Source organism: Sciurus carolinensis, chromosome 5 (genome assembly GCF_902686445.1).
Source record: "Sciurus carolinensis chromosome 5, mSciCar1.2, whole genome shotgun sequence".
NCBI classification, from domain to species: domain Eukaryota; kingdom Metazoa; phylum Chordata; class Mammalia; order Rodentia; family Sciuridae; genus Sciurus; species Sciurus carolinensis.
Genome location: NC_062217.1, coordinates 128,612,258 through 128,637,051, shown reverse-complemented (window position 1 = coordinate 128,637,051; position 24,794 = coordinate 128,612,258). Strand labels below are relative to the sequence as shown.

General features: G+C 50.4%; 1 protein-coding gene across 3 annotated transcripts in view; it reads left to right on the top strand.

Moving 5' to 3' along the window:
- The window catches only part of Dlg5 (discs large MAGUK scaffold protein 5), a 101,725-nt gene that overhangs the window by 34,060 nt on the left and 42,871 nt on the right, over nucleotides 1–24,794 (top strand). For 2 of the 3 annotated variants that reach the window (XM_047553017.1, XM_047553015.1), the window contains exons 2-5: nucleotides 7,406–7,474; nucleotides 10,700–10,862; nucleotides 12,610–12,753; nucleotides 13,417–13,600. In XM_047553017.1, coding sequence (XP_047408973.1) covers nucleotides 7,406–7,474; nucleotides 10,700–10,862; nucleotides 12,610–12,753; nucleotides 13,417–13,600 — 560 coding nt within the window. Of the gene's footprint in view, nucleotides 1–7,405; nucleotides 7,475–9,475; nucleotides 9,791–10,699; nucleotides 10,863–12,609; nucleotides 12,754–13,416; nucleotides 13,601–24,794 lie in introns of those variants that run through there. The other variant, XM_047553018.1, reaches the window with a different exon arrangement.

Here is a 24,794-nt window from a genome sequence, read left to right as displayed (position 1 = left end):
CTGCACAGGCTCTTGTGCCCCCTCCTGGCTGTACCCCATGGCCAGTGGTTCAGAGGGACTTCATGAGAACACCCTGAGCGCTCTCCCTGCTCTCAGGCCTCCCTCTTCCTCGCTTTCTTGCTTGTGGCTGCTGGAGATGGCACCCTGGAGCTCACCCCTGCCGGCCTCTGTCTACGCTCACAAACCTCAGGCATTGTAGAATTCCAAGGCTGAGCATCGGGAGCTTTTGCCTGTAGGGACGAGAGTGAGTGTGGATTGTGTGAAGCTGGGTGTCGTTTGGACCACTTGAGGCCTGAAGAGTTGGGCCAAGTGGAATGGAGAGAGATGCAGGTGAAGCTCCTGTGGTTTTTTGTTTTTTTGTTTTTTTTTTATTCATTTTCCTTGGATCCGTGTCTGTGTGGTGTTTTTGTTTTGAGTTTTAAATAAGAGTAGAAGGAAAGAGAAGTAGTTCCTGGAAGAGAAGCAGCTAGTAGTAAAGAGGATGAGGAGGGGGAGACTGGACCCCAGAGCAGGTGAGATGCGTCATCTGTCAGCAGTTGCTTGGTTGTCACAGAACACTTGCAGCCTCTGGCACCCCCTTTGCTCGGCACAACCACTTGGCCATTCAGACCGTGTAAAGACTTTGAGCCCCAGTGGATGGATCAGGAAACAGGCTCAGAAAAAGTATTTGCCCTAGGGTGTAACCACACCCGGGAGAGCCCAGGTCCATGCCGCAGTGACCCCACGCCCCTTCCATTGTGCTGTCTCTGTGAGCTTCCCGTCCCTGTGGCAGCCCTGTGGCAGCCATTTGGTGCATTCAGACTCAGCGGGCATATCTTGGTGGGCAGGGGATTCTCCAGGAGTGCAGAGCCCAGGCTGCTACTCCCGGGGCCTGGGGCCGAGCTGCCTTGGTGGGCAGTGATTGTCAAGGCACGCCACAAAGCAGACAAGGAGGGTGACGGCGAGGGTGTCGGAGGAGGAGGCAGAAACAGCACTAGTTGCTGATGAGCACGAGCCATTTCCTTGGTGATTGCCCTGGGTGGCCTTTGTGGATGGAATGTCCCTGACCTGTCCAGCCTGGGTGTCTGTCATATCCACCTTCCTGATCACACCGCCCGGCTTAAGCTGTTCCCAGAGCTGTCATTTCCTCAGCTGACTCCTCAGCTTACCTTGAACTGAGATTAGTGGAACATGGCCATTTGGGGATGACGTGGCCTTAAGGGGACAGTGGGGGAGGGACAGTGTTTGAAGTACTTTTGCATTTGGTCTAAACAACAGAATTGTGAACAGCTTCTGGAAACTTCATCGGCTCATTTAGTTTCCTGCTGCCTTCTGAAAAACCAGGATAGGGTTTTTCTTTAGACCGTTGTAGCAAATGTACTGGTCTTTCCAGAGGTGACCTGAGAAAGTCAATGACTAGAGGAGAGACAAAGTCAGAGAGACTGAAGCCAGGGCCAGAGGACGAGGCTGACCCCTGAGGCACACAGAGGTGACTGGAACCATCTCTCTCATGTTGGCCTTTCTTCCTTCCCCCTGCTGGGAAGGGCTAAGTGCTGTAGTGCTGAGTGCTGGACACATCTCCTCGGGCTCAGTGACTTCACTGAGCCTTCAGATGCCTTTTGTGCCCTGAGCATTGTCACTGGGCCAGGGGTTGGTTGTTCACATCATCTACTGTCCACTGGGAGAAGGATCTGGTGAATTCCGATTTTTTTGTTCTTCTTGGAAACGAAGTAGGTGTTCCAGGTCAGTGGATGAGAGTCATGTTTGGAACGAGACCTACTGCTTGCTAGCTTTGTGGCCTTCAGTGAGTTATGTGGCCTCTCTGGGCCTACGGAAAGATGAGCTGGTCATTGTCTGTCTTGTAGGGTTCTCAGGGGGATTACATGAAATGATGCATACAAATAGTATCTTTCCTGCAACAAGCACCCCTTTCACATCACCTGCTTTCGAGAATCAGGGTGTGGTGGTACATTCAGGAGGAACCCCAGTGTGCGAGGTACCTCCTGTACATTGGAGGCCTTTGGACTCATTTACATATGCCCACTTGATACCCAGGGAGGCTCCAAGAGGGCGTGGAGCACAGCCACAGTTTGTCAGAGGGGCAGGGGGAGCAGGAGTCATGCCCACTCTCGGGGAGTCAGTTGGGGAACCCCAAGCGGGGCCAGCCCTGCTCTGAGGCTTCTCACCTGCATGGGGAGATGGCGTGCTGCTGTCTCCCTCAGCAGCCCTGGCTTTTGCGTGCTTGTCCCCCATCCTCCTGGGCCGACTCGGGCCCTTCCTTCATGCTGTCTTCCCTGACTGCTTCCCGCCATGGAGCCGGGCAGCAGCAGCAGCATGTGTGGATTGGGGCCAGGGTTCTGGAGTTGACTGCCTAGGGTTCTGTACTAAGTGGCTCTACCATGATCTCAAGCAAGTGGCTTAATTTTTGTAACCTGAGTTTTCTCCTCTGTAAAAGGACCTAATGACAACCTCAGGGTTAGTATGGGAGTTAACTGAGGCAATGCATACAAGGTGCTTAGCACAGTCCCACCACTGAAGTGCTCAGTACCTATTAGCTGCTGTTACTATTATTAGAGAGTGCCATACAGTCTGGCAGTTTGCCTCTCTGACCCGTGACCTCATCATTATGTCATGGCTTTCCGTTTAGGCAATCCAGGAATCACGAAGGGCAAGGTGGGAGGGGCCTCTGCAGGCCTGGTTTGCCATGATCACAACAGCTAACACCCAGGACACTGGCAGTGCCAGGTGTGTTTTAAGCACTTTTCATCTACTGACTTGGCTCCATGAGGTAAGCATTCCTACATCCCATTTTACAGGTGGACATATGGAGGTACAGAGAGACTGAGCTACTTGCCTAAGGGCACGCAGCTGATGAGGGGCAGAGTTGGAGTTGAATTCAGGCCAGCTGACATGTGCTAGTTGTTCTGAGTTCTAGTTGCTCACATCTCTTTTGGCCTTGAGGCTCACAGAGACGAAGGGCACGCCCCTAAGTCTCACAGGCATTGAGCAGCCTTTGGACTCCTGAGCCCCTTGCTTGTCTCCTTCAAAATCTTGCCCAGGGCCACGGAGCACTCAGGGCACCTGGAGGCGGGCTTGCGGGACACATGCTAGTCAGGGAGCTGGGGTGTGGGCTCCTCGGGTGTGAGCTGGAAGAGGCAGCAGGGTGGGGCAGGCACCTGTGTAACTCCAGCTCTGTCTTTCCCCCTGGAACCTGCAGGGAATAGCAACTTTCCTTCTCCCACCCCTTCCCCCGGTGATTGAGCTGGAGGGGAGCCTCCCTGTGATCCTGGCTCTCAGGTGGGCCACCTTCATCCTGCTGGCCCCGGGCCTTTCTGCAGGTGGGGGACTCTGTGCTGGTCAAGACTGGAGCAAGCCCCTCCAGCGTTGCAGGGTGGTTTAGACTCCAGGTGATCCCAGGGTGCGTGAGGGACACACTCTCATCTCTTCTGGGCCTGGCAGGCTGCCCCAGGGGCCTGGGAGGCTGGGGTGTTCCCTTATCGCTGGGGTGATTTTACTGGAAGTTCTTTTTGAAGTGGTCTCCATGACCCAATGGGGCTGAGTCACAGAGTAAACAGAATAAGCAGGGCCTGGGCTCTTGCGAAGGATGCAGACAATGCCTGGGGCTGGGTCAGCCCCACAGGGCCACCAGGCCGGCTCCCTTCCAAAGGCTTCCGCCTCCCCCAGGGCTCAGAGGAGGCTTGGATTTGATGGGCTGCGGGCCATGTGCCCTGGGGGCTCTAGTAGTGCAGCGTCTCAGGCTCCTCCCAAACCCGCCCTTCGTCCAGGTCCCTTGGCAATCGCTCTGACAGTAAAGATTCCCCACAGATGACCTCTGTCCCACACGTCCATCTGAAGCTGGCCCCCAGCTCCTGTCTTCTAGAAATGTTTCCACCACACTTCACTTTCTCTGGGCAGCAAGTGGGAGTTGGGGGCCAGAACCCTGTAGCCCTGCAGGTGTCTGTGTGGTGGGGGAGCCGGACTGATCCTGTAGTCAGTCCTCAGTGACCGGGGCCTTTCTATGAGGTGGACCCTGTCTAGGGGCCCAGCATTTCACTTGGGTGGGTGAGGAGGTGGAGGTGGAGGGGACTTAGGGGACCCAGGGGTATTGTCACCGCCCCCCCCCCCCCCCATTGGGCCAGGGCAGAGCGAGGGGCTGAGCAGGGAGGGCATCTGTGGATGCTTGGCCGCTATGGGACTCCTGTTGGCCTCTGAATGCGATTGTGAAACCCCAAAGGTCGATGACGCCTGACACCCACCCCTCAGCCTCAGGAAGCGAAGCCTCTGACTTTGAAAGGACACCCGTGACCGGGGACGAGGGGAGAGTCTCTCCTTTTGCTTTTTCCAGACAGTCTTGACCACACAGGCCTGGAAGACAACAATAGCTGCAGAGACAAAGCATTACCAAGACAATGTCGTCCCTGGGCCTTTCCCCACTTTGTGACGTCCAAGGCTCTGGGAACATTGTGATAACTGGACCCTGTCCAATGTTAATCACGACCCCCACTGGCCCCAGGGAACCCTGCCAGCTGCCTGGGGTGGGGTGGGGCGATGCCCAGAGATGCAGATAAAGATGTCATGCTGCCCTGGGTCAGGCCCCAGAGCCCAGTCGGGGCTTTGGGGACAGGGAAGAGGAACAGAATGTATTGGTTGGCCCGTGGACTCCCCCAGCTAGGGAGGGAGGTGGGCGGAGAGAAGAAAGGGCGCCTGCCAAGTTTAATTAACAGTGGAAACTCGCCATGGGGAGGAGAGAGACGATCTGAAGAGGAGGGCGGTTTACTGGAAGATGGGGCACTGCTGGTGCCAGTAACGAGAAAGGAGCAAGGCGTTCCGTTCCTGCAGTGCAGGGACCAGGGCGCTGGCTGCCCGTGTCCCAGGCAGGGTTGAGTTGAACACAGGGGTTTCTGGAGGTGTGAGTGGGAGAGTTTATTTGAACCTGCTTTCCTGAGTAGGCATCTTATGAAAACAGCCCACCACGCGTGTGCCAGCCTTCCTTGCCCCCACAGAGAAAAAGAAGATCGAATTTAAAAGATGACGGTTGAGGTTAGATAGTAGACATGGTGTCAGTGGGTGGCTTGAAGTACATTGAACTTATCGTGATGGGAAGAGAGATGATTTGGAAAATTTGTGAATCTCCTTGTTTTAATGAGAACAAAAATGTAGGGATGTTAAACGCACATCAAACCGAATAGCAGCGAACCGGGTGTGGTGGCGCACACCTGTAATCCCAGCGACTTGGGAGACTGAGGCAGGAGGATTGCAAGGTCAAGGCCAGCCTCAGCAGCTTAGCAAGACCCTGCCTCAAAATAAAAATGTAAAGGGCTGAGGGTGTAGCTCAGTGGTCGAGCACCCCGGGTTTAGTCCCCAGAACTGCAAACAAAAACAACTAAACAGCCAGCTAATAGTGTGGGTTGGGCCTGAAAAACAGGAGGCTGAACATGGCTTATTCGCTCTTAGTAGGATCATGTAATTTCAGGGTGGAATGGGGTATTTTGGTTCCATCTCTCTTCACCTGCCCCAGGTGAGTGCTGGCCCCACATCTTCAGCCCTGTTCCCATCTCTGCCCTGGATACCATGGGGAGCACACTTAATCCCTCTGACAGTGCCATTGGAAGACAAGGCACCTTCCCGTTCCCTTCAGTCCCTGCTAAACCCTCAGGTTCTTAGAGATTCACAGGAAACTTGATAACGAGGCTGCTGGTCCTTCCTGGCCACTGGCCTAGTTCTTGCCCTTCCTAAAGTCCCTTTTTTCTGGTTTTCTTTCCCCTTTTTCTCTTTCTGACCGGCATGCTTGTGAGCTCACTGGCATGCCTCCATTCCAAGATTGTCTCTCTACCCTTCATATATATGGTCCTCGCCCTCCATACAAAGTGTCCCTGTCCCTTGGGGGTCTCCTCCCTCAGCCTCAGAGCCTCTTCCTCCAGGGAGCCCCCCTGCCTCCTCTCCCCCTCCCCATTTGACCCATCCCTTCACCCCTTTCCCTTCTGAGGGTGTGCGGTTACCAGTGGAGATGGAAGAGAACCCTTAAATCTGGCCTCACATTTCTGCTTCTGGAGCCCAAGATCTCATTAGTTCTTGCAGCCTTCTGACCCAAAGCCCTGAGACTTGTTGCCCTAATCCTTTCCTGCAAAATCCCGTCTGGCTCACCCACCCTGCTCAGTCTGTACCCTTCTTCATGTGTGGTTCTTTGGTCCCAAGAATAAGACATTGTATTCCTCCCCCCCTTTTTTTTTTGTTTTGTGGGACCTGCCATCTCTTCTTGTTGTGCTTTTTGCGACTCCCAGTCTGGCCTCCCAGTGGACCCAGCTTGCCCTCTTTTAAAATTTTACCTTAAGCTGTGGCCGTGAGGAGCAAAGCTCACTCTTCGTTTGCACTCCCCAATGGGAAACTGGTGGAATGGGACAGGGCAGGACCTTGTGAAGGGTGGGACTGAACCTGTCCATCATACAGACTGAGGGCGGGAAGACTAGAGCGATTTGCTCAGTACCACCCGCTTCTGTCTGGTTCTTTTTTTTTTTTTTTTTTTTTTTTTTGTGGTGCTGGGGATCGAACCCAGGGACTTGTGCTTGCAACACAAGAACTCTACCGCCTGAGCTATCGCCCCAGCCCCTGTCTGGTGTCTGGTTCTTAAACAGAACCAGCTCAGAAGCTGAGCTTCCTGATCCAGAGGTTTTCCCTGATGCCAGGCAGGTCATATCTGGTTTTGAAAAGATTGGAATTGAAACCAAACCCCCTGGAATGAACAATAGCAAATGTGAATGCTCCCCTCCCCCCACTCCATGCACTACTCACTGGCTTTGGTGATAGTATAATTGCTGAGAATTTTTTGAGTGATTTTTTGTGTGTGTGTGTGCTGGAGATTCGACTCAGGCCTCAGGCATGCTAAGCACATGCTCTGCCACTGAGCTACACTGCCGGTGAACAACTTTTATTAAGGGGACAGACACTGACTAAATCACTGAGGACTGAACTTGCATACGGCTAGGACATAAGAGCAGGACAGCCAGGGAAGGAGTAGCGTTGGCTGGTGTTGAATGCATGCTGCTGCCCTCTGCGTGGAAGCCAGCCATGTTGACAAAGCTCTGGAGGAAAGCCCACACCCGACTGTGACTAGTGTGTGCTTCCCGACTAAGCTTTCCCCAGGTGTCCTAACAGGAGGCCAGTTGGACGACTCCAGTTCCCTCTGCCCATCAGTTTCTAGAGCAGGCACATGTGGGCAAAGTGAGGCAGAAGGCTGGCTGGAAACCCCAGAGTCCAGCTGCTGCCAGCTGCACCTCCGGTCCTATCTTGAGTGCAGGTCTCTGGTCCCTGGTGTGGTACCGGCTCAGAGCCTCACGTTGACTGCAGGTTGGCTGCTCTGCCAGGGGTTGGGGTATGGACAAGTGGCCCCTGTGGGGTGGTTAACAAATGGTCTCCCTTCTGTCCCCAGGCTCCACCTACAGTGTCCTGTCCATCATGCCCTCCGACTCAGAGAGCAGCAGTTCCCTCAGCAGTGTGGGTGAGTACCACTGCCTCCGCCCTCCTTCCTGCAGGGCAGCAGACGGTCGGGTCTGGGTGTGAGCGGCAGCCCTGAACGGTTCCTGGCCTGGGAAGTCGGCCCTCCTTGCCAGTCATTCTTGGGGTGGTCTCTGTTGGTGCTGTTCACGTTCTCGCTTTGCGGCAAAAATCCAGCCCTTGTTGTAGGAGGGGTGGGCGTGGAGGGGGCATGTGTTTTGCCTTTTCATTTTGTTAGGGCATCTGCTTTCTCAGTGAGCCTGTCCTCACCCTGTCACACACTTCAAAGGCCTCATAGTGCTTTAGTGACCACTGTCTGTGAGACCAACCCCTTTTGGGGCTTCCCTCTGTAAGAAGGGCCAAGGGCCCTGGGGACAGGGACAGCCAATCCGAGCTTAATTGGATGCTTCCCTGAGCCTGGGTTCCAGAAGTCTGAAGAGTGAGGCCAGCCCTGCCTCAGTTCTCTAGGGACGTGCCAGCAGAAGGTCATGAGGTACTCACAGCCTTCCAGCACCTCAGGCCTGTTCCCTGTGTTGAGCTCCGGGGTGGTCTCTGTTGTTCCCTCTGACTGTGATGGATGAATACATTTTTAGCACTGAGTCTCGAGGTTTTGAACTGGAAGGGCTCACAGAGGTCCTCTGGTCCAGTTATTTTACTTTCTCACTGTATTAAGAGTGAGAAAACTAACCCAGGGGGATGTTTCATGCCTGAGATTCTAGAACTGGCCAGGGGCGTTGTCCTATTATCAGTTCACTTCCTCAACTCCTCTCTTATGCCCGGGGTGGACATGGGACGGGGGGCAGATATGTTCCCTTCACTCCTGGATCTTAGGGCCTGCAGGGGACAGTGACTGTTAGGGTACAGGAGGTGGGTGTGCTGAGAGGGGCTGACAGGTACCAGCATGAGTCTGGTCTGCATGAGTTCTCCGGGACTGACATAGGAAGGTGCCCCAGACCAGATGCTTCACCAACAGAAACACCATCTCACGGGTCTGGAGGCCAGAAGTCTAGGATCAGAGTGGGGCAGGCCATGCTCTCTGAAGGTGCCGGGAAGGATCTGTTCCAGGCCCCTCCCCTGGCTCCTCGTGATTTGCCCATGGTCCTCGGCATGTTGGCTTTGGATGTATTGTCCTTATTTCTTCCTGCTCATGCATGCATGTGTGTGTGTGTGTGTGTGTCTGCACATGTGTGTTTCTGCACATTTCACCTTCTAACAAGGACACTGGTCCTATTGGTTTAGAGGCCCACCTAGCTGCAATGTGACCTCACTTTAACTTGCTTATCTGTAAAAGACCCTATTTCCAAATAAGGTGCCCCTTCATGTTTGCTGGATTAGTACTTAAACATCTTTTGGGGACCATGATTCAACCCATAACCCTCTCTCTAGGGTTCAGGGAGGAGTCTGTGGGAACCAGAACCCAGAGCTCCCCACAGGGTCCCACACCGCAGACTGACGGTCCTTCGAGATGTTGTCACATCTGGTAGGGGAGGTAGGGAGGTGTGGGGGTAGCGCCTGTGCTCTGGGTCCAGTGCCGGGGCTCTCCTCTTGTCCTGGCTAATCGTGGGAGTTTGTCACTTATCTCACCTCGCTGGGCCTCATTTCTTTACCTGTAAGGTGGGGAGCGTGCTATGGCTCCCACCTGTGGGGTGGTTGTGGTGGTTAAATTAAAGCCTGGGAGGTCAGCCTTGGCTGCTGCTGTGTGGGTGGGAGTGACTGAGCTCTGGAACCGGCTCTGCTGGGTGCTCACGGGGTGTTTTCAGCCCACGGTCTGGGTTGGTAGGTGCTCTGTAGGTAATTTTCCTTTGGAATCGATGAGTGAGTGAGTGAGTGGTAGGCATGCCCAGAAGGGGCATCAGGTGTGTCCAAAGGAAGCCTCACCTGTCATAGTCAGGTAAATTACTGTGAAGCAGGTGATTCGGAGCCTCACCAGCCCGACCTCCAGAGCTGCTGGGGGCAGGAGTGAGGCAAGGGGAAGGAAGGCTTCCGAAGCTGGGAATAGAGCTGCTTCAAGGAGCAGGGATACTCCCGGGTAACGCTGGCCCCCGGCCCACTTCCTGAGAACGTTCTGACCCTGCATGCTGGCCCGCAGCACAGGCATCCTGGCTGTTGTGGTGGCTTTTAAATAAGAGCACTTCAGGGGTTCTAGAACCAGATGGCTGTCACCACCACCGGAGACACTGGCTGACACTGGCCAGGTTTAGGGCTTGAGACACCTGTGCTCTTGGACTTCCCGGCACTCCTCGAAGGAGCCAAGCCCTGGCTCTTGTCCTGGGGGACGCTTGGTTCACACAAGCAGTCATCCTCCAGGGATCTGCAGGAGGTGGGTGAGTAGGATGCACGGAGGGGCAGAAGCTGTGTGGCCTGCTGTCTCCACACCCCGGGGTTAGTCGGCCTCCCTGATCCCATGCGGGGGCTGCTGTGAGCTCGTCTCTGAGGGTTAGAGGACGCATTAGGCGGAGGTATCAGTAGTGCCGACCGTAAAGCGCCACCGATTCGCCTTTTCCTGGATATCTGAGTGGAGTGCTTTCTCTCTAGAGGGATGGGCTGTGTTTTTCCTAGAGATGGATTTGGACCTTGTCAGAGGTGGCGGCGGCATCGTCCTTAGTAGGCATGTAGGCATGGCAGTCCCTTCAGATGCTTTTGGTCCAGGGACCGGCGGTGAGGGTGTGGTTTGGGCTGGGCAGTCGCCGGCCCCAGGGCTTATCTGCATCCCATGGTATCAGGCTCAGCTGTGAGCTAGCTGCCTCCTCCAAGCCGGCGCTCCAGGACTGGCGAGGGCAGGTCCAGCTGAGGTAGGGGACAGCTGTGGTGGGGAGGACAGGAACGTGGCCATGGGCCCCTGCCTCGGGGCAGCTGCCCTGCTCCTTGGGAGCTTTGCTGGGTTCCAGGCATGCCCTCCTCCTCAGCTCTTTGTTCAGGGCTCAGAGTTGTCTCTCCTGCCCCTTGTGCCATGCCCGGGGCTGGGGGATAGCTAGCATTTCTAGACTAGGCAGAGCAGCAAGAATTGGGGCCACAGAGTTCCATCCTGGAGGTGTCAAAGCTGGTTGAGGAGAGGGTGGGTGTCCTCAGCCAAGGCCAGACAGCCTGGCCTCAGCTGTCTGTGCTGTGTTCTCTCCTGGGAAGGGGGAGATGCTGCAGGAGCCACCTTGTGGGGCCGTGAGCAGCTAACACAAGCCACAAGCTCCTGAGTGCTGTCCAAGTGCAAGTTCACTGGTGTAACTGCCCACAGGCACCACCGGGAAGGCGCCGTCCCCACCGCCCCTCCTCACCGACCGGCAGGCAAACGAGAAGGTGGAGAACCTGTCCATTCAGCTGCGGCTGATGACCCGCGAGAGGAACGAGCTGCGCAAACGCCTGGCCTTTGCGACCCATGGGACGACCTTTGATAAGAGGTACTAATCGCACCTGCCCAGCCTCATGGGCAGGGGTCACTGTGCTGACGTCGGTGCCGTCCCCTCAACGCACTTATCCTTAGCTCCCAGGGCCCGGGCTGCACTGCCAGGGTGTCTGAACCCCCATCCCTAAGTGCTCCCTAGAGGCTGGAGGCTGCGGCGGGGGAGCCGGTAGACAGGCTTGTCCTGCTCTGTCCAGTTAAAAACAGAGCCTGTGGCCTGAATCCCACTGTTCAGAGATTGAGAAGGCAGTGTGTGTCCTCATCAGGCCTTTGGAGAGGCTTCCCTGGTCCGAGAGGTGGGCTCTGTGTGTGAGTGTGGTGGATGTCCCTGCCTCTGTCTCTTAGAAGACCCCAGCCTGCCTCGTTTTTGGATGGAACTTTCTGTGGTTTGTAAAGACTTTAACTCTTCTCTGCCACCTGTGTCTTAGGAAGGGTATAATCCACCTGGTGTTTTTGTTATTTTGAAGAAAATTTTGCTTCTTGTGTTGGGATTCAGAAGTAAATGCCAGGGCCACCACCGAGTGGGACACAGAGAGTTTTTATGTACCTGCGTGATCCAGGAGGACTTCCTGAAGGAGGAGGGATAGAGAGCCATTTATCCTTTAGCTCTCAGGCTGGGGTAGGAGGGGGGTTCTTGGGGCAGAGAATTGGTTTGTAGAGAATTGGTTTGAACACTTTGATTTAACCTCTTTTAGGAAAGGGTCTGTGCTTCTGGTATATGTTAGGGCCGCAAAACCTGGTTCTTGAGGTGGTTTTTAGGAAGATACGCCCCTTAGTCAGAGACAAAAAGACAGGATGAGGGAACCGTGGACCTCCTCACATGAGTGGGCACGCTGTGGCTCAAGGGCCAAATGCAGCCCGCTTGTTTCACAAAGTTCATTGGGACGTAGCCGGGTTCATTTGTTTACAAGCATCTGAAGCTGCTTGTGTGCTGTAAGGCAGAGTCTAGTGGTTATAACAGGTACTATAGCCCACAAAGCATAAAGTGTTTGCTATCTGGCCCTTTACGAAAAAATGTTTGCTGATCTCTCTCTCTATGGAAGGGATTCTCAAACTTAAGCATGTACAGAATTCCCCGGAGGCCTGGTTAAAGCACACTTTGCTAGTTAACCTTCCCTCTCTCTCTAGCCTGTGATTCAGGAGGTCTGAGACTAGGCCTGAGAATTTGCATTTCTGACAAGTTCCCAGGTGATACCAATGCTATAAGTTTGGGAGCTCCACTTTGAGAACCAGTGTTCTTGGCCAGTGTTCTCAACCTTGGTTGCACGTTAGAATCCCCTGGGGAATTTAAAAAGAAATTTGGGCCAGGGTATGTGTCTCAGTGGTAGAGCACTTCCCTGGCATGTGTGAGGCCCGGGGTTCAATTCCTAGCACTGGGGGAAGAAAAAAGTCCTGATGTCTAGGTCCTGCCCCCAGGGGTGCTAACATAACGGGGTTTGTCGTTGTTTTGACCTGTACCCAAGATTGAGAATCAGTGTTCTGAATACAGGAGAGACTTCATCACAGGTTGCTGGTACACCCAGACTTCTGGAACCTCCTGGAAAACAGGGCAGCCCCTTCTTGGCTCTCCAAGAGAGACAAGCTCAGGCAGCCAAGGCTACTTCCATCTGAGGGATCCTGCTTCTGCTGGTCTGGGGAGCTGGGATAGTTGAGTTTAGCAAGCGCCAGGAGGTGGGAGGCACTGGCCCTAGGTCAGTGTGACTCTTGGGGCCTGTGTTCATGGGGCTGTTTGCTCTTGGGGCCAGGCCCTACCACAGACTGAATCCTGACTATGAGAGGCTGAAGATCCAGTGTGTGCGGGCCATGTCGGACCTGCAGAGTCTGCAGAACCAGCACACCAATGCCTTGAAGAGGTGCGAGGAGGTGGCCAAGGAGACCGACTTCTACCAGTGAGTGCACCTGTGCCATGGAGCCCAGCACCCGCAGAACAGCTGCTTTCTGCCCTTCTTTATCTCTGGACCTGCGCCAGGGGCTCTGGTTGTATTCCTGCCTTCTGCAAGAGGAATTATACCTTCGGGTTTCCATTTTCCTAAGTGTAAAGGGAGAATGTTAACCCTTCACATCATCTTGCCAGCTGCAGAAGTTGGGTAGATTAGGAGAGCAATGTGAACATGAGGCAGGAGGCCAGGCAGATCGCTGGGACTCTGGGTTTCTGTCCAGGGGCCTCGCTGCACCTCGTTCCTGTGGGACAGGCCTGCTCTCCTTGGGTCTTCTGGCCCCCTCACAGGATATTTGCCTTCTGATGTTTTCCGAGGCCCCAGTACCTGGAGGAAACCAGGTCTGTGCCAGGTGGGGGCTTGTATCTTTTCCCTGTGACACGTATGCCCCTTTTCATGCCAGGTTTTTTAAAAAGTGGTTTGAGTCTTTTTGAAATTTGGAAGTTCCCAGGCTTTGACCTGTGTCTTGAGTGCAGCTGGCCTGGTTGCTGTGGGCTCCTATCTGGGGTCTTTACTGGGGACTTGGTTGGGGTCCTGGAGGGGCTGGCAGTGCCTGAAGGTGGGGGTGTTAGATTCTGCATGGAGCTCACTGTGTATGTGTGTGGGGGGGTCCAGCACACTCCACAGCCGGCTCCTGAGTGACCAGACTCAGCTGAAGGATGATGTGGACATGCTGAGGCGGGAGAATGGGCAGCTGCTGCGGGAGCGGAACCTGCTGCAGCAGTCCTGGGAAGACATGAAGCGGCTCCACGAGGAGGACCAGAAGGAGATTGGAGACCTCCGGGCACAGCAGCAGCAGGTAGGGCTGGGCGCCTGGGGGCAGACCCAGGTCAACCATCCACCTGTTCTCCCACCCACTCGTTCACCCAGTTTTTCATTCACATGATCATTCAGCAAGTGTTTCTGGGTTGTCCACCTCGTGCAAGACTCTGGGATGTTCGTGAACGCTCGGCCCTTGCTCTCCTGGAAGCTGCAGCCCAGGAGGGAGACCAGTGTTAACCACACGTATTGCATGTCATTGTGAACATTGCAGGGGCTACCCGCAATGGAGGGCGTACTGTTTGGAACGCCACACAAGGGGGCAGGTAGCAGAGGCATTGGATTGAGTCTGAGGTTGGGCAATCTGTAGCTTATTTCCCAGTGTGGATCTTGTGAGATTTATAGATGGAAAGAAGTTTGGAAATATTAGAGTCCTGTGCAAATGAGAAGTGGAGTGGTCCACTTAACACTTTTCGGTGGGAGTGTGGCCTCTTGCTCTTGATGCTCCCTGTATTCCGAGAAAGTTTCCTCCTTTACCTGGGCCAGCCCATGGTTCACATGCACAGAGGTATGAGCAGTGGACTGCTCAGCACTGACTTCTGTGAGTGATGTGGGCCAAGTTCTTCCCCTCCTGTGGCTTGCAGTCTGGAATAGCTCCACTGCTCAGGGACGTGGAAAGAGCTTATACAGGCTCCCTCTGAGGTTGGTGGGGGATATGGGGTTGGGAGAAATTCCCGAGGAGAGATGGTTCCTCTAAGCACTGCAGCAGTCTGACAGAGCAGAGAACTCCCCAGCTTAAGTAAGCTGTTATGTCATAATTGAAACTTACCTGTTAATTTAGCATGTTGCTTTTCCTGCTTTCTTTTCATTTACAATTAGAAAATTTTAAATGCAAAGAGCTGTTATAAAGTTGTAGACAGTTTGTACGTATAGTACAGGGTCCCCCCACTGCCTCATCATTCAAGAGTCATTTGCCAGCCTCTGCCTCTTCACGCCCAGATGCGCTCCTGTGTGGTTTCTTAAGGACTTTCTTCCATACCACAGAAATGTTGACACACGATTGCCAGCTAATCATCAGACCCTGTGGAGCTTTGCCAGTCTCAGGAGTGTCTTTTATAGGGAAAGGATCCAGTTCAGAATAGCGCATTGCCTACAGCGGTCATGTCTCTGCTCTCCTTCCGTTGGGAGCAATTTCCCAAACCTTTCTTGATTTTCATGACCTTGATTCTTTTGAAGGTTACAGGCCAGTTATTTTGTGGGATGTCCCTCGACTTAGATCTGTCTGATCCTCGTGATTTGATTCAATCTCTGCCTTTTTAATGGGACTATCCAAGAAGTGATGCTGTGGGCTTCTCGTTGCATTCTCTCGATTGGGACTTGGTTTGTTTAGACCCAGTACTGATGGTGTTCTCTTTGGTCACTGGACCAAGATGGTGTCTCCTCCAGGCTTCTTCACTACAGAGTTCTTTCTTTTGTTCTTCCTACCCTCCCTCCTTTCTTGCTTCTGTTCCTTTGTTTCCTGTTTCACTTGAGTGGATTGTAATCTATTATGGCCAGGGGTAGCTTCTAAAAGCTGCTTCTCGGGATGTAGCTCAGTGGTAGTGCGCTTGCTTAGCATGTGCAAGGTCCTGGGTTGATCCTCCGCACACCACACACAATTAAAGTTTAAAATAAATACATAAAAAATAAATAAAAAGTAAAAACTTGCTTCTCCATTCTTTCAACATGCCCCCTCGTTCTCTTAGCACTTTCTTGCTCTCTGCAAAAGAGCTATTCCAGTCTCGTTTTACAGTTTCCCTGCCCTACCCCCTAGTACTAGCCATTTATTTCTCCAGAGAGTCCTTATTCTTTTTAGTGGAGACTAATATTAAGAAGTAAGATGCGAATGCTGGGTGTGCTTGTAGCTTTTGGAGTATCACCACTCCCAGACTCTTGCAAAGGACAGAGTAGGAAATACCTGGGTTCACACACAGTTCACATCTGTTTCTGTATTTAGGTATGGATTTTGAGAACCATGAGTTGGACTCAGTGGTGCTTGCCCAAAATCCAGCAACTCAGGAGGTTGAGGCAGGAGGATCACAAGTTGCCTGTGCAACTTAGTGAGACCCTGTCTCAAAAAAGGACTGGGGTTGTAGCTTAGATGCAGAACACTCCTGCATTCAGTCCCCAGTACTACACACACAAAAAAACCCCAACAAAAACAGGAGTTCATACTGATGCTTCCAGGTTCATTCTAGTTTTCTCCCTTTTCTTTTTTGTAACTCCCCTTTAAAACAACAGTGGGAAACCTGATTCCTGTATTATTATTATTATTTTTTGGTACTGGGGATTGAACTCAGGGGCACTTAACCACTAAACCACATCCCCTGCCCTATTTCATATTTTGTTTAGAGACAAGGTCTCCCTGAGTTGCTGAGTGACTTACCAAGTTGCTGAGACTGGCTTTGAACTTGAGATCCTCCTGCCTCAGCCTCCCGAGCCTCTGGGACTACAGGCATGTGCCTCCGTGCCTGGCTGATCCCTGTTATTCTTAATCTATTTACTTACATGATCAGTCCCCGCTGTATGTACCAACAACCTCCCTTTCCCTCTTCAGTCTTCCCCATACCAATTTCTTCTTGCCCTTCTGAGTCCTCATACCCCACACCTTGCCTCCATTAGTCCTTGGCTCAATAGGGCCCCTGCAGACTTTGACACCCTGTCAGAAGGCATCCCTCCCTCCCTCAAGTGTTGCTTCCTGTCTCACCTAATGACTTTAAGGTTAAATCTTTCAGAAAGAAGAAAGGACATGGCTTTCTTTTCATTTTTATGTTTTTGATTTTTATAAAATTAATATGTATTTTGGCAACAAATAACAAAAGAATCAATACAGAAATTTATTTATTTTTTTAAAATAGTTTTTTAGTTCTAGATGGACACAATACCTTTTTAAATTTTCATGTGGTGCTGAGGTTCGAACCCAGTGCATCATGTGCTAGGTGAGTGCTCTACCACTGAGCTGTAGCCCCAGCCCCAGAAATTTAAAAAATAAGAAGTACACTTTCTGCAAAGTCTCACTTTGCAGAAATAACTATGATGAGTGTACTGCCAGGGTAAAGTTTAAGATTTTTATCTGTACCTGTAGAACCCTTTATATCTTATTATTTTATTTCATAAAATGAATCATATAGTACATTTTTTTTGCAAACTTTTTTCTTTTTTTTTTTTTTTGCTTAATGTATCATGTTTGTCATTCTTAGTACAAATTCTACTTCATTGTTTTGCAAAGTACCGAGTCACATAAAAGTGCTGTAATTGGTTTAACTGTTCTCCTATTGACTGAGCCTTGGGCCGTTTTCAGTATTTTTCACTTTATTCTATTGGAAAAACTTGCTTCCATCCTTTATTTTCTTTCTCTGGTATTTACTGAGGTTGTTTGTGGCGTACCCAGGGCAGACTCAGTCAGGGACATGACACAGATGTACTTGGAGCTGTCCATAGTCTTTTTCATGGGTCCTTGATCCGGGGAATGGGTTATATTGGTCCAGCATAGAGGCTGGGGCAGGGATATTTACCCTAAGCCTTGCAGGAGTCTTGGGGATGGAAAAAGTTCCCGAAGGGAAAATAAGTGCAGGCTAGGGCAGCAGAGTTTACCCCGGGCCCAAGAGCCCTGCAGACCCCCAGGAGACTCCATCCATGCCTGCACCTGTGCTGGGGCCTCAACTGGGGACTGCAGACTCCACCGTCTTCCCTGTCCACTTAGGGTTCAGGAGGTGTGTGGAGGGTGCTCTAGGAGCACTGCTTAAGGACAAAATGAGAAAGCCAGGAAGGAGAAGGTACTGCCGCGGGTCTAGTCGTACCACCTTGAATCCACTGAATTCCTTCTGAGGAGACCCTCCCTCCTGTGTCCACAGAGCTTCCTAAGGCTTTCATTTTTTTCAGAGACAGAAAACATTAAAGAATCCTTTGGAGTGTTCTGAGGCAGATAAAGAGGGAATTAGTTACTGTGGTGAATCAAAGTGCCCAAGGGACAGGAACAGCCAGCTCGAGCGTCTTCCCTGCTCTGGATGGTGACTGCCCACCAGAGAGGTGGGCGGCCCCTCCCCGTCTTCCCCTGCTCCCTGCTCTTGTTCCTTCACTTATTGCCTGCTGGTTTTCTTTACCCCTCCTCCAGTATAAACTTGGCTCAGTTAACCTTTGCCTTGGGGCTTAGTTTGGATTTTACTCTTCTTTGAAAGATTCATAATTGCAAATGCGTTTGTGGCTCTTAGTCCAGGGGAAGTCCCACAGCCATGCTAGGATGTGTGAGAGTGGGGCTTTCTCGGTGTAGCAGAACTGGTCTCACGTGGTTGTCCTGGAGGCAAAATGATCCCACACATAAAGAACTGGCACCTTGTGCCCGCGTGTTAAACACTCGACCAACTGCTATCGTTATTGTTGTTCTAGACTTGTCAAGTCTGGAGTAAAATCTGCCTCATTGAGAATGTGGGGAAATTGAAGCCCTTGTGCATTACTGGCGGGAAAGTAAAATAGTATAGTCACTGTGAAAATGGTGTTGAAGTTCCTCAAAAAACTCAAACAGTATTTACCACATGATCGGTTCCTAGGTGTGTACCCAAGAGAACAGAACATTTATGTCCACACAGAAACTAGGAGATATCAGTGTTTGTAGCAGCATTATTCAGCAGCCCCAAATTGGGGGGAAAAAAAAAACCCAAATGTTCACCCACTAATGAATGGTTTACTTATGTAAAATGTGGTTTATCTCCTGAATGGAAAATTATTTACCATAAAAATAATATATATGATAATACAGATGAACCTTGAAAGCATGGCAAATGTGTTAGCTTTCTGTTACTATAACCAGTATCTGAGATAGTCAGTTCATTTGGAAGAAAGGTTTGTTTTTGCTCAGTTTTGAAGGTTTTAGTCCATAGTTGCTTGGCCCCATTGCTTTTGGGCCTGAGGCAAAGCAATACGTCATGGTGGGAGTACATGGTGGAAGATGTTGCTCACTTCAGGGCAGCCAGGAAGCAAAGAGAGGGAGGAAGGGTGGGTTCCTAATGTCCCCTTGAGGTCATGTCCCCAGTGACCCTAAATCTTTCCACCACCTCTTAGTGGCATTACAGTCTGGGGACAGACCCTTTTAACATCACATGGGCCTTTGGGGGACATTTCAGATCCAAACTACGGTAGCAAATGAAAGAAAATTGTCCCAAAGTACCACATGTTGTGATTTCAAGCATATGGAATATCTAGAACGGGGAAGTCCATAGAGGTGGTAGATTTGTGATCGTCTTGGGTTGAGGTAGGAGGATGGGGAGTGATTGCTGATGGGGACAGTTTTTTGGGGGGATGGTGGAAATGCTCTGGAATTAGTGGGAACCTTGTGGATTCATATCCCTGTGTATATTTGACAACTGCCGAGTTGCACACCAAAAAGGGAGACTGTGACAAAGAAGGCTGAGTTTCCACCTTCTCTTTAAAAGGAATATTTTCCTTTAAGTTTTCTCGTTTCCCATTCTCTGACTTCCTGAGGACCAACATGCTTTTTATACACATTCAGACTGCAATTGTCCCTTCCCCATCCCTCTCCTCTCTCCCCCTTTCATATTTACCCTACAATTGATGTGGGAGCGTTTTTCTTCCTGCCCACCATCCCATTTTCTGCTGTCCTTTCTTCTTCTGTATCCGTGGCCCTTGGTGGCAGGGTATGTGTGGGTACGGTTCTGGATGAGCCCTGGTCATTGAGTTTCATCATATTAGTTCAGCCAGACTGGTGACCTTCAGCAAGTGCCACCCACAGACCCCACCAGGGGAGGAGGCTTGGGAGCGATGGATGGGTTCTGTGAACTGTCAGGCTCTGGGGTAAGTGCCTGGCTTTGGAGTTACCAGGTGGTGGGTAGGCTAGCGGCAGAGGAAGCAGGGGACGCCCTAGATGGCCGCAGCTTGCTCCCCACTGGGCCTGAGGGCAAAGGTTGGCCTCCCTGGACAAGGCTGGTTTTGTTGCCTGGTTCCTCCTACGCCTTGTAAACTTGAAGAGGCCCTTGCAGGGTAAATGGTACTATTTGACTTGCATGTTTGCTTGAGGGATTTGTGGGGCCTCCTATTCCTCTGCATGATTTATCTCGGAGGAAATGAAGCAGCCCTGGGCCAGGGCCTGGGCCTGGGCCCCTCTCCCACTTGAAAGCAGCAGACAGGTGCTTTGTTCTGTGTATGTTTGTGAGAGGGGAGGGGCCTGAGAGCTGCAGCCTGGCTCTGGTTCCATTTCTGTTCATGGGTGAGAATGTGCCATCTTGGATTCTTCCAGGCTTCATCAGGCATACCCCAGGAGATCCTGGGTGGAGGGTGATAGGCCCTGGTTGGGGAAGCAAAGTAGAGGATGTTTTTGTATCAGTCTTTCTTTACTAAACTAATGCATATTCTTTGGTTAAAAAAGAAAAAAAAAAAAAAAAAAAAAAAAAAAAAAAAACTTCAAAAATAAAGGTACTTACCCTTACCTCAGTCTTACTCTGTAGAAATGACCAACCTCTATGTAAACCACTTTGGAAATATCCTTATAGACACTGGGCTGTTTGTTCATTTGTTGTTATTGTTTTATTGTATTTAACACGTACATAAGATTTCCTGAAATTTGCCTTTAAAATTTTTTGTTTTAACCTTATAATGGATTCTCTTAGTTTTTCTGTTAATTTGAACATCCAACAAGGAGTTTCTGTTTTGTTGTTAGTAGTGTATGACCCCCGTTCTGTGTGTATGGAGCATTTTGATTGTCAACACTTTTTCCTTATTACAGTTTTTAAGAGGTCACACCTACTTTTTTTGTATTGGGGCTCAAACCCAGGGCCTCTCACATGCTTGACAAGTGTTCCACCACTGAGCTACACCTCCAGCCCTTTTTATTTTTTACTTTGAGACAGGGTCTTGTTAAGTTGCACAGGCTGGCCTCAAACTTGCACTTCTCCTGTCTTAGTCTCCCACTCACCTGGGATTACAGGTCACACATACATCTATCTTTATGCTCTTTAGTATTTCTATTTTCAAATATGATTCTTAGAGGTAAAATTGCTGGGTTCAAGGCAATGCACATTTTCCTTTTTATAGGTTCTGCCGATTTATTTGGGAAACTTATAAAGTCTTAAGAGTTTCCCCTCTCTTCCTCCTTTCTCTGTCTTTAAAAATGTACATTTTTTGCTGGATGTGGTGGCCCACATCTGTAATCCCAGAGACTTGGGAGGCTGAGGGAAGAAGATCACAAGTTCGAGGTCAGCCTCAGCCACTTGGTAAGACCTTCAGCAACTTAGCTAGACTTTGTCTTAAAATAAAAACAAAAAAGGCTGTAACTCAGTGGTAGAGTGCCCCTGAATTCAGGCCTCAGTACTGCAAATAAATAAAAATAAAAGGTCTGGGGATGTAGCTCAGTGGTAAAGCACCTACAAGTTCAGTCCTCAGCACCAAAATAAATAAATAAATAAGCAAGCAAACTAAAGCCAGGCATAGTGGTGCACGGCTGTAATCCCATTAGCCCAGGAGGCTGAGGCCGGAGAATCACAAATTCAAAGCCAGCCTCAGTAACTTAGTGAGGCCCCTAAGCAATTTAGTGAGACCCTGTCTCAAAAAATAAAAAGGACTGGAGATGTAGCTCAGTGGTTAAGCCCCCCTGGGTTAAATCCTTGGTACCAAAAATAAATACACAAAAAGGCTAAAATAAAATGTTCTTTTTTTTTTTTTCTTTAATAATTCATGAAAGTTGACTTTCCAAGTATTCCAGATGTTCTCTTCCGTTATCTCTAGCTGGGGAGCTAGACATTTGACCACTGTTGTGTGTGCGTCTGAGCATGCGCAGGCACACGTGTGTGGGCATGTGTGTGGAACTATTTACTAAGAACATGAAGAAAAAAGATGCAAAGGAAACCTGTAGACTAATGGGACTGTCTCTCACCTCTTTAGAGTCAGCTGTGACTTTGGCTTCCCCGTATTTCTTAGGAGGCCTGGTGTGACTCCACAGGCGTGATTCTGAGCTCTGCCTGTGAGAGCAGTTGAGAAATGTTGGGGGGATCGTGAGCCTCTTCAGCTGCCGTGCTGTGCCGTGGGAAGGATGGAGGGAGAATCAGAGGTAGAGGGCGCAGAGAGGTGGAGTTCAGCTCACAGTAAGCAAGACTTCGGAGGTAATAAGTGGTGGAAACTGGCCAGGGCCTGATCGCTCCCTGCGGTTTCTTCTGACCCTAGGATCCCTCCACATTGCCAGGTTAAGCATCAGAAAGGATTCCTGGTTCTGCTCTGGGATTTTCCCTGTCCTGCCTGTTTTACCAGGAACTTGTGGCGCACCCTGGCAGCCCTGAATTGTCTCTGGATTATCACGCAGGCCTGGACCTAAGCTCCTCAAGGGTAGGGCTTTTACGGAACCATTTTCCAAGGAAGGAAGGACAAACTTGCCCTGGTTGTAGACTTCCTAGTTAGTTGGCCCCTGCTGAGCTCAGACACAGAAGGAGGTCTCTGCTCTGCCTTCTTTCAAGGCCACCTTAAAAATGAGTTTCTTACTGAAGCTTGGTACAGGGCTGGGGAGATAGCTCAGTTGGTAGAGTGCTTGCCTCACAAGCACAAGGCCCTGAGTTTGATCCTCAGTACCGCAAAAAAAAAAAAAAAAAAAAAAAAAAATTCAGAGATCATGAAGCTTGGTACAACTGCAGGACAGCATCTGGCTGTCCACCCAGGGCTGCCACCTGGTGGGAAACTCTGACAATGGCAGCAGGTTCTTTGTTCTGCAGTAAACCAGACCCGCTTCCAGCCACAAATTAGGGCAACCCGTGTAGAGGCTGACCTTTCCAGACACGGACGGGAGGCATGGTGATTGAGCAGATGTCAGGAGAGCTCTCCATCAACCCTGGGTGATTTAGGTAGCCCCTGCCTTCTCAGCTCGTCGTGGTGGGCACTGTCAGGTGAGGCCCTGGGTGTCCTCCAGATTGCACTCTCTGCACCTGGGCAGATTCCCGGGCAGTTTGTCACTCTCGGGGCCTGTTCTGGTTGCTCAGGTGATTTATGGAAGAGAGTAATGTATCTTCATCTCACACCACACGCAGAAATATATTCCAAGTACTTTAAAGATTTAAATGAGAAAAATGAAACTTGACTACTTTTTAGAAATAACAAGCGGGAGAATCCCTTTATGACTTCAAGGTAGGAAGAACTTGTTAAACACCCAAAGCACAGAATTAACAGATTTTGGCATATTAAAATGTGTAACCGTAGCACAACAAAAGACGCTGCAAGCCAACTGAAGACATATAGTGAAGATATTTGTATTAAATATACCTAGGAAAGGGTCAGTGCCTGGAATTTAAAAATAACTCCAGAGACAGGAGAGGGAGAGAGAGGCAAAGAGAGGGAATGAAGCCGGAAATCAAAGGATAGGAACATACAATTCATAGAAGAGAAAATATGTGTGATCCATAAACATAAAGAAAAGCTGCCTAATCTCTCTAGAAGTCAGGACTGTAAGTTTAAAAAGGAGAGCATGTTTTTGTTTAGGAGATTGGCAGTACTTTTAAAAAACCTCCCCGTTTTGACAGTAGCCAAGAGGTGGCAGGACAAACCAAGTCTCTCTTGGGGAAATGGATGGAATAAACAAAATGTGTTTCAGGATATATAGTGAAATATCATTCAGGAAAAGGAAACGGGGGTCCAACCCATGCTCCAACATGGGTGAACCTTGAGGATACAACACCGAATGAGAGAAACCAGCCACAAAAAGACAAAATACTGCTTGATTGCACGAATGTGAGGGATCTGAAGTGGTCAGTTTCAGAGAGACAAAGTGGAGTCGTGGTTCGGGGGCTCGGAGGGGGCTTGTGGAAATGTTTAATGGGTACCCAGTTTCAGTTTTGCAAGATGAGAAAAGTCCCGGAGATGGGTTGCACAACAGTGTGAATGTACGTAAAACTACTGAACTGCACGCTTGGAAATGTTTAACGTGGTCAGGAGGGTCAATTTTATGTTGTTGTATTTTACCACAAATAACATTTTAAAAAAATCTGCATGTACTGTACCTTGGAAGGGTGTGCTGGTGACAGTCATGCTGAACTCCTGCCACAGCTGGTGGGGGTGTAAATCCGTATAGTCACATTGGAGAGCAGTTTGGTGGTGTCCAGTCAGTGTGGAAAATCCATGTCCCAACACTTAGCCACTCCACTCCCAGAGAAAAGGAGACGTGTGCACGACCGTGTTCAGGGCAGTATTATTTATATTAACAAATATGCTGAGACAACGTGACCGTCTCTGGATCAGAGGAGGGAGGGTGACCTTGTGATGTGGTGCAGTGCTACCTGCCTGCATCCTCTGGACTGAATCTCCAAAGCAGCAGACTACCAAGCACCTCCAGCAGCCTGAAACCCCGGGGAGGTGTCCGCCTAGGTGGTGGTATGGCCTTGTGCACTGAGGTGGTCAGCAGCAGGCTTGGGGTGGGGGGCGAGTAATTCTGGAAGGGATGGGATAAATGGGGAACCAGGTAAGAAGGGTGCGCTGGGGGCTTTAGCAACCCCTATAATGGTCTACTTCTCTGAGAACAATTAGGGACGCAGTTAGATATTAAGATTAGAGTTAAACTGTTGGGTATGTAACATTGGTTACATTAATTGCTATACTCTATGTTTGGAAGATATTCCTTTTTATTTAAAGAAAGATTTTAGATGACAGTGTGGGACTCAATACATGGTTTCCCAGCCGTGTCTCAGGGCATATTCCATTTTGGCCACTGTGGGTGAAACTTTTTTCTAGAATAACAAATGTCTTAACTGCTGAGGAACCCACCTGCCACTTTTTTAAAACATTTTTGTTGTTGTTGTTTTTGTTTTGTAGTTGAGGATGGACAGCATGCCTTTCTTTTATTTGTTTTTATGTGGTGCTAAGGATCAGACCCAGTGCCTCACACATGCCAGGCCAGCACTCTGCCACTGGGCTACAGCCCCAGCCACACACCTGCCACTTTTTAAAATAAGTTTTGTATCCTGGAGTCCTCATAAGATTGCCTTTGAAGGGGAGAGTTCCACTTAAAAAATAAATAAGGACGAGCAAGACTGAGCCAATTCCTGAGGCAGGCCTCCCTTCTGACCGTCTGCAGTCCTGGGGTCTGATCCTAGGTCTTGGGGAGTGAGCTCCTTCCCTTGTCTCGGTGATTCTGATTTTTTTAAATCACATCCCGTTTTGTGTTTTGAGATACGTCTGTTTTTGAGGCTGACTCTACCTCTGAAGGGAATATT